The sequence below is a fragment of the Citrus clementina genome, unplaced genomic scaffold, assembly GCF_000493195.1.
Source record: "Citrus clementina cultivar Clemenules unplaced genomic scaffold, Citrus_clementina_v1.0 scaffold_2, whole genome shotgun sequence".
Taxonomy (NCBI): Eukaryota; Viridiplantae; Streptophyta; class Magnoliopsida; order Sapindales; family Rutaceae; genus Citrus; species Citrus x clementina.
In genome coordinates, this window is record NW_006262688.1 from 14,508,976 (window position 1) to 14,521,418 (window position 12,443).

The 12,443-nt window shown below is 37.3% G+C and overlaps 1 protein-coding gene across 1 annotated transcript; it reads left to right on the forward strand.

Annotated features, from left to right (window-relative positions):
• The first annotated feature begins 492 nt into the window (after nt 1-492).
• Nucleotides 493-7,740, forward strand: LOC18053591 (AUGMIN subunit 6). The gene is made up of 13 exons (XM_024191172.1): nt 493-741; nt 842-898; nt 998-1,092; nt 1,790-1,940; nt 2,469-2,594; nt 2,714-2,870; nt 3,110-3,170; nt 3,251-3,512; nt 4,651-4,776; nt 5,792-5,953; nt 6,065-6,317; nt 6,465-6,941; nt 7,067-7,740. The coding sequence occupies exons 1-13, from the start codon at nt 526-528 to the stop codon at nt 7,105-7,107; spliced, it is 2,184 nt and encodes a 727-aa protein (XP_024046940.1). The 5' UTR covers nt 493-525; the 3' UTR covers nt 7,108-7,740.
• Nucleotides 7,741-12,443: the final 4,703 nt, after the last annotated feature.

The window sequence follows — 12,443 nt, forward strand, 5'->3', positions numbered from 1 at the left end:
GTTATATATTTTAAATGTTATATAATTTTGTAGTTCTTAAAAATCGTTTGGATGGATTCCTTGCTGATACTAAAAGACTGTTACCGTAAACCCGCGAGGCACTGTATCATAGCCACATCCAACAAACACCAGATGACGCCACCAAAACATTTCAAATCCGGCCGGCAACAGTTTCACTCGCGCACGTTAGCATCCACCATCCGTCCATTTTTTTTCAAATCCCCCTTCATTCGTCGTCCAAAAACGTGAATCCTTTATTTCCCCACTCCGGGTCCCACTCCTTTTTTCAAAAAAATTAAACAATTACGTCTCCCCAAGATGTGGTCCATTTTCGGAATTACAAGAATCTCCAAGGACCTGCGTTTTTTAAAAAAACCAACGAATTAAAAATTTAAATTAATAATAAAAAAACCAACCAGAACGAAAGAGAAAGCAAGAGAGAGAGCGCAGAGAAAGCAAGAAACAAAGAAAGGAAGGAAGAAAAGAAAAAAAATCTCGAGAGAGAGAGTGGTGGTGGTGGTGGTGATGACGATGGACAGAGAGAAAGAGAGAGAGATAGAGCTAGAGAGTGCAATGTACACGAATTGTTTGTTATTAGGTTTAGATCCGTCAATTATCGGACTCGGAGCATCCAACGGCACTCCTCGGGTCGGGCTCTTCCGTCACTCCAACCCTAAATTAGGCGAACAGCTGCTCTACTTCATTCTCTCCTCGCTCCGTGGCCCTACTCAATCCGCCAAAGTAAACTGAAAATGCATCATCATCGTTATCACACGTGTGTACGTTTTGTGATTTATTTTCTCTTTTGATTTCGGTCTTTTCTGATTCTCGGATCTTTCAGGATTTCGATAAGGTCTGGCCGATTTTCGATTCCGCGCAGTCGCGTGATTTCCGAAAGGTAATTTTTGCATTTCTGTTCTCTTTTAATTTTGAATCTTTTAAAATTTTGGTTAAGTTAGTTGTTAGTTATGTTTACTCAACTTTGTTTAATTATTAGGTTGTGCAAGGGATAATTAGTGAGCTGGAATCACAAGGGGCATTGCCGAGGAGTAATTCCAGGGTTTCATCACTTGCTACTTGTTGTGGACCGAGGTTTGTTGCTTTTTATACTCTGCTTTTAATCTTCTCTTTGGTGCAGTGTTTGGGTTAATTGGATTGAATTCCTGTTTGGTTGCTGAGAAAACTTGGAAAATTAACATCTAATTAAAAAATGAGCATTGTGATTAATTTTCTTTCTTGAAGTTATGCCTACTAAGGTAATGGACATGGTGTTAGTTTTATAATTCAAAAGCTTGAATTACTCTCTTTCCATTTTAGCATTGGGAAATATAAAATTGAGCATTGAGAGTGCTTTTATTTGTTGATAATTCACAACTGTACTACGGTAGAGAGGGATTGAAAATTTCTGTTGAGGAGTTAAAAAGTAGTATGATGAAATACTTTAAGCATCATTTATTACTACGATGTTGTGGAAGTTACCTTTTGTTAAGATGCTGCAATGTGACATGTCGTGGTACTGCATGTCAACTACCATTGTCTTATGTTTCTTTGAAGGAGCTTTCACATGTTGGGTAAGCTAAAGAAACAATGACAGTGGAATAGCCTTGAAAATTGTTCTTTTCATATGGTGATGGGGAGTTTACATAGAGAGGTTCTTAAGTTCAATAACTTGCCTCCACGTGGTTCCTATGTAGCATTAATGACATGCCTTTTTTCACTTATTTAAAGAAAGTTTCATATTTTGACTGCACGTTTGTTCAAATTTTGTGGTTTCATATTTTGACTGCAGGTTTGTTGAACTTTTGTGGCAACTTTCTTTGCATGCTTTACGAGAGGTTCATAGACGAACATTTCCAGCTGATATAGCCTCTAACCCACTGCCTGCTTCTTTAACGGATGTTGCTTTTTCACATGCGGCGACACTACTTCCAGTCACAAAGGTATTACCGATTAACATTCTTTTCACTAGACATATTGGATTATGCTGTCAGTAATATTGGATCTATTACAAGGTGATTCTAAAATAAATGAAATGCTTGACAACAGTCAAGCTGCGTTGTATGGATGTGAAGAGACTGAAATGAGTATAAATGGAAAATTTGAAGCTCCAAGTTACAGTAACTTTCTATTTGAATAGAGCTCGATTTGATTTATATGTGATTTAGTGTCGTGTACATTTTCATTTGCAATTGAATATAGCAGTTTTGGTCAATTTGCTTCCATGGTTTACTCATATCATGGTTTATTATTTGACTGGTTGATAACTTTCTAAGTTTTGGATGTTATTGTGTACAGCCACTGTGGCAGGCAACTGTTGAGAGAAAAATTGACACTGCATATTTTGGTTTCCATTGCTTTCTGTCCTTTTTGCTTGTTCATCTAGTCTTGGCTTTCCTTCAGCAAAAATTTTAATAAATTGTATAACTTGCTCTTGAGTAGCAGTGGTTTTAACTTCTTATTTTAAACAGGCAAGAATAGCACTTGAACGGCGGAGATTTCTGAAAAACGCAGAGACAGCAGTGCAGAGACAGGCTATGTGGTCCGGTTTGGCGCATGAGATGACCGCAGAGTTTCGTGGTCTTTGTGCTGAAGAGGTAAAGAGTAACTTATTAACATTATTTCATTGAATATTTCTGAATAATTGTTGTGCCTTTTGTGGAAGACATTAAATTCCATGTTATTTAAAATTTTCTTTGGAAACCATGGATCTCAGGCGTACTTGCAGCAAGAGCTGGAAAAACTACATGAATTGAGGAACAAAGTGAAGTTGGAAGGGGAACTGTGGGATGATCTCGTATCCAGTTCAAGTCAGAATTCCCATTTAGTATCAAAGGCTACTCGATTGTGGGAGTCTATATTAGCCCGTAAAAGTTAGTATGCTAGTATTTTAACAAATTAAAACTTCAAATTACTTGGCATTGCTGTTTCCTTTCTCCCCTTTTAATGAATCCAAATAATAAACCATCATAGTTGGGATGTTTTGTCAAATTCATTGTTAATTGTTTTCATTTTTACCTTTGTACTTTCTTTGCAAAATTTAGTTTTTGATGATGCCATATTCTGTTTTGCATATGCTTTTTCCACTTTTAACTCCATTTAACCTGTACAGATCAACATGAAGTCCTTGCATCAGGACCTATTGAGGACCTGATAGCTCATAGGGAGCATAGGTAACCTACTATGTTGTATTATTCTGAGTGCTTTAGATGCCAATAATCCACTTCCCTCATGTATAGTATTCTTTTAACAGGTACCGCATCTCTGGTTCCTCTTTGCTCGCAGCAATGGATCAGAGTTCTCAGGTTCCTTATGCTGATGTCTTATCTCTTCAGCCTAGTGATTGGGATGAGAAAGAACAGAGTGATGGATCATCCTGTTCGCAAATTAGTGATGAATCCCTCTCTCGAGCGGATGATAGAGGAGGAAGAGTCCACCCAACTGTTGATGTAGCAGAAATTATCAGGCGTTGGACACATGCATTACAACGTATACATAAACAGTCTCTTCAACTGGTATGTGGGGTTTCCTTCCTTCGTAGTCACCACTTGGCTACTACAAGTTTTAAAAATTGCTAGTTGATATTTGATGTGTTGCTCAATTAGCCATGGGTTTCATTTTGAACTAGTACATGGCCTCTCTTCACTAAATATTCTATTGCGTAATTTCTATTTTTTTCATGACTTTGGTGGTAGATGCCTTAAATTTAAGTAAATCAGTCTCATTCATGCTGAGACTTGGATTCATTTGCTAGATTCAGATGCGCCATTCACTGGTCATGCCCTCATTGATTGGAGGTCCAAAGGGTCTGCAAAAATAATAATTTTCATTTTCCCTTTTTTTCTTAAAGATTATTAGGAGAACTGTTGCATGGCTGACTAGATATCTATGCAACGGTGAGCCTGAGCTGAAGCAGGGGGTTGACGGTTTGGTAGAATTGTAGATTTGGATTTTGCGAAATACAATTGTATTATCTAGTGATTTTTGAAGAAGAATATTCTGTGACATAAATTCAAGTATCTGGAGGATGACTAAATAATTGGAATCTCTTGGATATGGGCAAAGAATGTGGGTTTAGTCAATAATATCCTTAGAAAAAAATATAGCAATCATGCAACGTATCTGTTTTAGTGTTGACCTGGGACTTCATTTGGTTCGGTAATAAAAGGCTCTCGATGTGCGTCTGTGAAGCTCTTTGTTGATTTTCTGGAAATGGCCTTGTCACCAAAGAGTACAAAAGCCATCAAAGTGTTTACATGCATAAAATTCTTGAAAAGTTTGCAGTTTATATGCTAGAAGAAGTTTGTGTGTGGATGGTATTATCATAACTGTTGCATCTTGAAATTGTGGTGTTTGATGTGTTGGTTATGGTGATTGAAATTGTCCTGTTGACTAATTTTTGAAAATATAATTGTAAACAATAGAATTATTGGTTATTCACTTACTCATGTATAAACCAAAGCTTCAAGAATTAGTATCTTGCATTTAAAATTTCTATTTTCACTATATTTAATTAATGACTGAATCTGAATGTTATGATGCTTCTGAAGAATCAGAACAGTCTAATTTGCCCGTACAAATTGTAAGGGAATGATGATTATTATGCATGTATACTCTGACGTGATGAAGTTCTCTAATATAATTTCTTTATAGGCTAAAGCTAATGATGGAGACGGTCCTGATATATTACGAAGTGCACAAGATGGTGGTACAAGTGGCCATGCTGAATCTTTATCCTCAACTCTTGCTGAGCATCAACAACACTTGGCTAGTTTTCAGGTAATGTAATTATCTTTCTACATCAGGTAGAACTGACACTTACACTAATATTCTTCCCCTCAAAGCATAACCATGGACATTTTCAACTTGTCAGTTCCATTGGATGTTTGTTTTGTGGAACATATTTTTCATGTTATTCTTCTGTGAGTGATGTTTGATATCCTGATGGTCTCCCTCTGTCCTTTATCTGCCATTAACTTGTGGACCTTTACTATTTTGCCGATGATAGTGCCATCTTACTATTAGGCTGAAGATATGTGAAATTTGACTTTCATTTGGCGAGTGGTTCATTGCTAGTCTGCATTAGAAAATTTCCTCTGCTTGCTATTTGAATGATCTAGAGTTAACAGGTGCTGTTTTGGAATATTAACCTCCAAGTGTTATATTTCACATTGGAACGACTTTGACCAATATCTGTCACTTTTGTTTTGACCGTGTTAACTCCTACCATGAGTTTTTCATGCAAGACCCAGGCAAAGGTGTGTACTGGCATGATGTTAAATTTGTATTAAGTATGAGGGGAAGATATAACTATCTGGGGTTTGATGGCACAATCAAAAGGGTTCTTTTAGGCAGATGTACCATTGTAAACCATTTGTTGAGTTATGATGCATGCGAATCTTGAAAGCTAGTTTCCAAGTGGTAGGAAATAGTCTGGAGATATTTTTTGTATGTTAAAAGCTCTTGTTAACTTCTATGTAAATCCCCTCATACCCCCTCATACCAACATAGGGTTGGACTCTGGTAAAAAGAGAACAATCACTGTGGACAGATTACAGAGCGTTCTAGTTTTGGAAGTGTTGTGTGGGTATGCACCGGTACTACTGGAGATGCTTTAGAATCTATTGGTTATAGTTGAACTGGAACATAGTGAGAATGTTTGACTTCTGTTCTCTATGCTTATGTTGTGCACAAACAAATGCACGAGACAACGTGTGACTGTTAAATTTTATCATGTTTCATGCATTGTTACTTAAAGGAGGCTTAATTGTCATTCAAAACTTTTCACTTGCAGGTGCTCATTAACCAACTGAAGGAGGTTGCTCCATCAATACAAAAGTCAATATCAGACTGTACAGATAAAGTGAATAATATTTCTTCCAGCTTGCCGCCTATGGCTAAGCATCATGGTCGAGCCACCTCACCTAATCAAGCACAGAGCAGTGGGAGGACATTGGTAATTATCCAAAAAGTGTTCACAAGTGTAAAGTGTTGTATGTCCTGCCTACTTTGGAACCCTAATAATTAATTGAGTGCTCATTTCTTTTCTGTTTCCGGAACCATACAGGAAAGTAGCTCTGATGATGTTGCTGAGGTGACTTCAAAGATGTCTACTGTTCAGCTTGACAAGGTGTCAGTTAGTCCCCCCACTTTAAAGCTTCCTCAGTTATTTAGTTTGACTCCAAATTCTTCTGGAAAAGGTGGAAGCTTACAGAAGCGTCAGAATTCAGCTCCTCAAACAAATCAAATAGAAAATCTTTCTGAAAGGAACTCTCTGGACCAGCCTTTGTCAAATAATCGTGTGGATAATGCACCACAAGGTTTGCTATATCAGCTTTTTTCCATCTCATGCCCTTTTGCATGTTGCTTTTTTGGATAGCTCAAGGAATTTCTTTTATCATTTGGAAAAAAATAATGATCTTTATGCAGCTTTATTTTGAGATTTGATTTTGATTTTTTCGTTGCAGATAGTGACAGTACTTATGTTCAGAACTTAAAGCGATCTGTAAGAGAAGCAGCTTTATCAGTGCGATCCTGCAATTCGGAATCATCTCGGGACAGCCACTCTGATGAAGGTTCTGAACACTTCTTTGTACCTCTTGCCCCAGCTGGTTTTTCTCGTATGGGCCTACAAAACAAAGCATCTTCGGTAAGGAGTAAGAGATTGTTTGTAGCTCAAACAGACACTTCCATGCTTGGCAATAATAACCCTGATGGTCATCTTGGGAGTAAGTATGGTGATATACCAGACATGTTGAATGATTTGGATTCAATTCATGATTTTGACCAAGTAAACGGGTTTCTCTCGGCTGCCGGATCAAATGGTGTCATTTCTGATACACACAGTTCGTTTTATGACATTGATGAAGCTCAGGATCAGGTCTTCTCGCCTCCATTGTTGATGGAGACATCCCTGCTAGCAGATTCTTATGAAGACTTGCTCGGTATGTTGGTTTGACCACAAACTTTTCATTTTGTGGTCCTCCATGTGGTTAACATTTTTTGTTATTCTTAATATTAATTTTTGAAAAATGTTATAAATCTGAAAGCAAGTTTAATCCTTTTGCAGCTCCACTATCGGAAACCGAAACTGCCTTGATGGAGCACTGAAACTGAAGTATACGAAATCCTGGTCTCGCATTCATGGGTAAATAATTTGGTCATTCTGATGGTCCCAGTTTTCCGATCTTGGTTGGAATATTCTCCACCCTCCACTGATTTTTTGCATGATGTGGTGCTTGTGTGTATTCCTTTTGTCTCATGACATCAATGCTCTCTCATTTAGTCCATTTGATATCTCATTGTTTGGAGGAAAGGGAACTACTAACCTCTTCAGAAGGGCTGTTGTACATGCTTATAAGATACCGGGAGTCCGATAGGATACCTTTAAGATACTTGGTTGTGGATCATGGATGCCAAAATCCTTAGTACAACCAGAATATTTTGGTACTACCAGAAATTCTATTGAAAAGAGAATTGCTGCACCTTCTGCTTCTAAGATGGTAAATCTTGCTTGCTTTGACTTTCGGCCTGATGGATATTAGATACCACTACTGAGATCGATTTTGATGTAGTGATTGTAATCTACCTGATAAATGTGTAATCTACCAGTTTGATTAAGTGTATTTTGCTGACAGATCAGGATCGGAATTACAATCTTCATCGTTTTAATATTCTTTGATAGAGGGTGTTTTCAATTTCTGTCTCATTGGTTCAATTGAAACAAGTACTAGTTGTTTGCGAGGCTGTTGAAATTTTCCATTCTTTATTGATTCTCGGCAGTTGTATCATGCAATTCTTGTCATTAGTTGAAATGTTTTCATTGACGCCTATTGCCTTTGACACCTGATTGCTACGCTGTTCTGGTTTTGCTTACCGGTTCATAATTGTCATTTTGCCATTTAGAACATCTTGAAAGGGTGATTAGAAATTGACAAATTAGAGGCCGATGGGGGGAATCTGTTTGAAATTTTGACTGGGATTGTTTTATTAGCACATAAGAAAGGAAGCATGTCGTCATTGACACAATATTTTGGTTTTGAATATGATGCATTGACCTTTTCTGGGCTAAGGTGCCAAAGGAGTGGACCGTCATTCTTGTCAACAAATACGATGTGGATTGAATCGAATTGAATTATTGTGAATGGATTGCGTGATTTGTTCACCAACACCAAGTCTTCAACTTGCGGCTTTATTTTTGTTTCAACTTTCATGCCTCAAAAGAAAATTAAAATGGAAAATGAAAGCTAACCACCGTCTCCTTTTGCTCTGCTATTCACAGCATTATTTTAACATGCAATAATACAATTCTTGCGCGCCTGTAGCCAAAAATAGCAAAACGTCATGCGTGTTATCTCGAAATGGAATAAATGAGGTAAATTTGCACCAATAACTATAAAACTTTATGTTTTTTCTATCTTAACCCCACAAATTAATTTCTATCAACATTAGCAAAAAAAAAATGTTTTAGACCAAAATACTCCTCTCACATCTCTCCCCCAACAATTTCTCTTTCACAAATCTCTCCCAAACCCAAGAAACACCCATAGTCGGCGGCAACATCAGCCCTCGTCGGCGGTGGCTCCATCCATCATCGGCGTCCGATCTACCATCTACAGCCTTCAACAAAACCTAGGTTAGCCATTTTATTGATATTTCATTAATTTAAAATAAAATTTTAGAATAATAGTGGTTGTAGTTTGAGAATAATGGTGGTGGTGGTGTTTGTAGTGGTGGTTGTTGTTTTAGGAATAATTTGTGAATGTGTTGTGTTGGGAATGATTTGTGATTGTATTGTTTTGGGGAGAATGCTGCCCAACGACGGGCACTCGCTAGCACCCGTCGCTGGCCCCACGTCTGTCGCACCAAATTACAGTTTTAAATTTTTTTTTTACCAAAAGTTAATTTCCCTGTTATTGTATTATAAATGCAATCTAATAATGTTAAAAATATTATAGATACATGGCGAAATCAGAAGTGTTAAGAAACGAATTAGGCAGGATAATATTAGCTTATACCGATCACTTCCCGGGGCGAATTTCGAGTATGAGTAACTTATCTACGGTCATAAAAGCCATCGAGGGAAAATTAACAAAACGGCAGCTGCATTTGTTCAAGAAAGACATATTTGGGCATTTTTTGGAGTGTCGAAACTTTCCGTTTAGTAGTGTAATTTTGCACAATATTTTGCTTAGGCAAGTGGCTCATGGAGAATACAGAGAGGAGGTTCAATTATGGTTTCAAATTGGTGAGCATTTAATACGCTTGTCAATTGGAGAATGATGCCTGGTTACTGGACTTTCTTATGGTGTAGATACCGCACTAAGAAATAACAAATCGGGCCATAGGCTACTGAAAACGTATTTTGGTGGTGATTTGTTTCGTAACATCACTGTTAAGCAATTCGATGCATTATTTGAGAAGTTGAATTTTCAGGCTATGGACGACATTGACGCATTAAAGACCGCGCTCTTTTATTTTGCAGACATAGTTCTAAATGGAAGAAAGGGTCACTGTCAAATCAATTTCGATTGGCTGAATGAAGTTGATGATATAAATTACTTCCGAAATCGTCCATTGGGTTGTTTATCGGGGGAAACGATATACGAGAGTTTTGACAATACACTGTACAAGAAAGACGAGAAATTTAAGACAACTCGGTTGGAAAATCTAAATAATAAAATAGAAAAGTACAATCTTTACGACTTTACGTCCTAGGTTCAGGTGCGTTGTTTTTTTCAATAATAAGTTCTGTAACATTAAATATTTAATGGTAGTTTTAATTGCTTTCTCACTTTGGTTGTTGTAGGCTTAGATTACGAAACGATTGGAGGTTTACCGCCAGCATGGGTCGTGAAAACGAAGAAGAAGATTCCCTGCATCATGCAATACAAGCCCATGGCTTCTTCTAAAATAAACTTTGCTGAGGTTTATTCGTTCTTCAATGACGAATCTCGTCTTGTAAGTAATATGTATTGGTAGACGTATAATACTATCTTTGACATTACTAAATTTGAGTTCTGTACACTTACTTAAAATTTTGGGCTGAATTCATGGCAGGGGAATGTTTTGCAAACCCTTGAGTCGGATGCAAAGGAGAGTAAAAAAAAATATTGGCTCACTGTGAAGGATTATATGCCACGTATTCCAGATTGGGTTCATAAAGTTGGTATCCACGTATTCCACGTATACCATCTCCATCCCGCTCGAGATGAGTGACTGTACCCTCATTCGCTTTAGTCAGTACGTGAGAGTATTTAGGGAGCAAGTTGTATGACTCTGCAGGGTTGCCTCGAATTATTTCATAACCAACTTCTCTGGCCCGATATGCCTACTAGTATGTTAACTGAACACAGTATTCCTGCTACATATCTGCTCTGATGTCATTTGGAGTATAAATCCTCTTTTCTTGAATATATTTATCTACGATAATATGACCAACAACTCGGCTTCTTACTTGATGACGACCATCAACTAATACCTCGTTATGACAAGTGTGTACATTGTCAATTCTCTTCACCACCCAAGGAACATTTTGCTCGTTCGAACTTTTAATTGCTCGAATACGCCATTTACATGATTCCGAACAACAATGAGCCTCGAAACGTGTCGTTGTAAACCGTGCAATCTTGAAATCAAACTTATCCCTAAAGGCAACCTTACGCAGTTGTAATATAAACTCATTCTTCTCAGTAAATAGCTTACCCACACTGATATCATCTGAGTCACAACAACTAAGAAAGCTTAGAGCAACCATGTTTGAAGGCAAAATTAGAGCAAGACTTGTGAGGGGGTCAATCCTCTTTTTCGATCGAACCATTGGAGGAATAGATCCATTGTCTCTATTTTTCATAGGAATATCGTCTTCACACTCAATCTCATACTAAAACGACGGAATATTGGAAGGACCGGCTCCTCCATCATCACCTACATTATTGAAATGAGTGCCCCTCATACCATTATAAGGTTCTGCACAAACATTATCCCCATCTGTCTCATCATGAAGATCATCATTGTCCCGAAAATCATTGTTGTGATACGGAGAATACCGTTGCTCCAACGACGTCGTTAGTGGTAATACATCTTCTCCAACATCCTCTAACGTAATGTCGTTGTCATCAATGTTGTCATAATTGTCGCGGATTGTAGAGTAATATTGGTGCAGCGACATTGTCCTTGACAACACCTCTTATTCATTATCGGGGCCATACATATTTGCTCTAAAGAAAGTTTTTATTTCGACATGTGGCTCAACATCTTCGCTCGGAACTTGAGGTGATGTGGTAACGAATATAACAATGCATCCATAGTTGGCCACATTGGATGTCATATGCAACACAACCCTCACCATTTCATCATCAAATATATCTATGGGCAATGCACATATACAATATAATGTGTTACTAGACCTCAAAGTTGTCTTCATTGTGATACTATATTCATTAGGATTTATTTGTAACACCTCGTATACTCTTGCCAAAAACTGATCAAAAAAATAATTTTTTCCAACAAAAAAAATTTTATTTTTACCATTCACATACTCCATACGCCCATCCTCTAACGTCTCTCACCAACCATCATAACACAATTCAAGCACAACTGAATCCATTAAGCCTGAAATTAAAAAAAAAAAATAATTGCGCACTATCAAATTAATAAAGAGTCAGTTACAATGAATCTGTCTTTTGGTGCGACAGGCTGCCTGTGGCACTGTTTTGGTGCGACGAGTACTAAAAGGCAGAGTCGGTGAATCTGCCTCTTGGTGCAACAGGGTGTCTGTCGCATGTAGCTTGGTGTGACAGGTAACCTGTCGCACAAAAAGGCAAATTGTCCCACGAAGCATGTCGCACCAAGCAATCACACTGAAACTCTCTCGCAAGTTCAGAAAATAACTCATACCACTCTGTGATGCGGATTGGTGTTGGATCCGGATGGATTATGATCGGATTTCACTTTTACCGTTCGCCGTCGGCGTTTGCCGTTACCTTTTGCCGTCGTCGATGATGATTTAAGAGTGCAAAGCTGCGTTTGATTTGATAAAAGGAGAGAAAGAAAGTTGCTTTTGGTTTGTAAATAAGGATAATTTGGGGAGAAAAGCTTGTGTATGGCTAATATTGATAGAAAAAAGTTTAGAGAGTTAATTGTGAAAATAGCAAAAATTTTATGGTTAATTTTGTAAATTTCTCAATAAATGGACGTTTAATCATTATATTTTGACTTAAGTGTTATTTTATTCTTTATATATAAAAAATACTTCTATTGTTAAATATCTTATTCTTACTTTATTTTTACAATAATACTCTTCCAACTATATTCTTAACATTACTTAATTTATCTATACAAAAGTTAATTAGCAAATTAATCAATAATTATTTATAAGCAAATTGACCAATAAATATCAGTGTGAAAAAACTAATGTTTTTTTGCATATGTACAATAATTTTACT

Excerpts from the sequence above, each read along its gene's own strand:
- LOC18053591 (XM_024191172.1), top strand. The coding sequence starts at position 526 with ATGACGATGGACAGAGAGAAAGAGAGAGAGATAGAGCTAGAGAGTGCA. Across the intron at positions 899-997 it reads AGTCGCGTGATTTCCGAAAG|GTTGTGCAAGGGATAATTAG; the intron begins GTAATTTTTGCA and ends TTTAATTATTAG. Across the intron at positions 6,318-6,464 it reads TGTGGATAATGCACCACAAG|ATAGTGACAGTACTTATGTT; the intron begins GTTTGCTATATC and ends TTTTCGTTGCAG.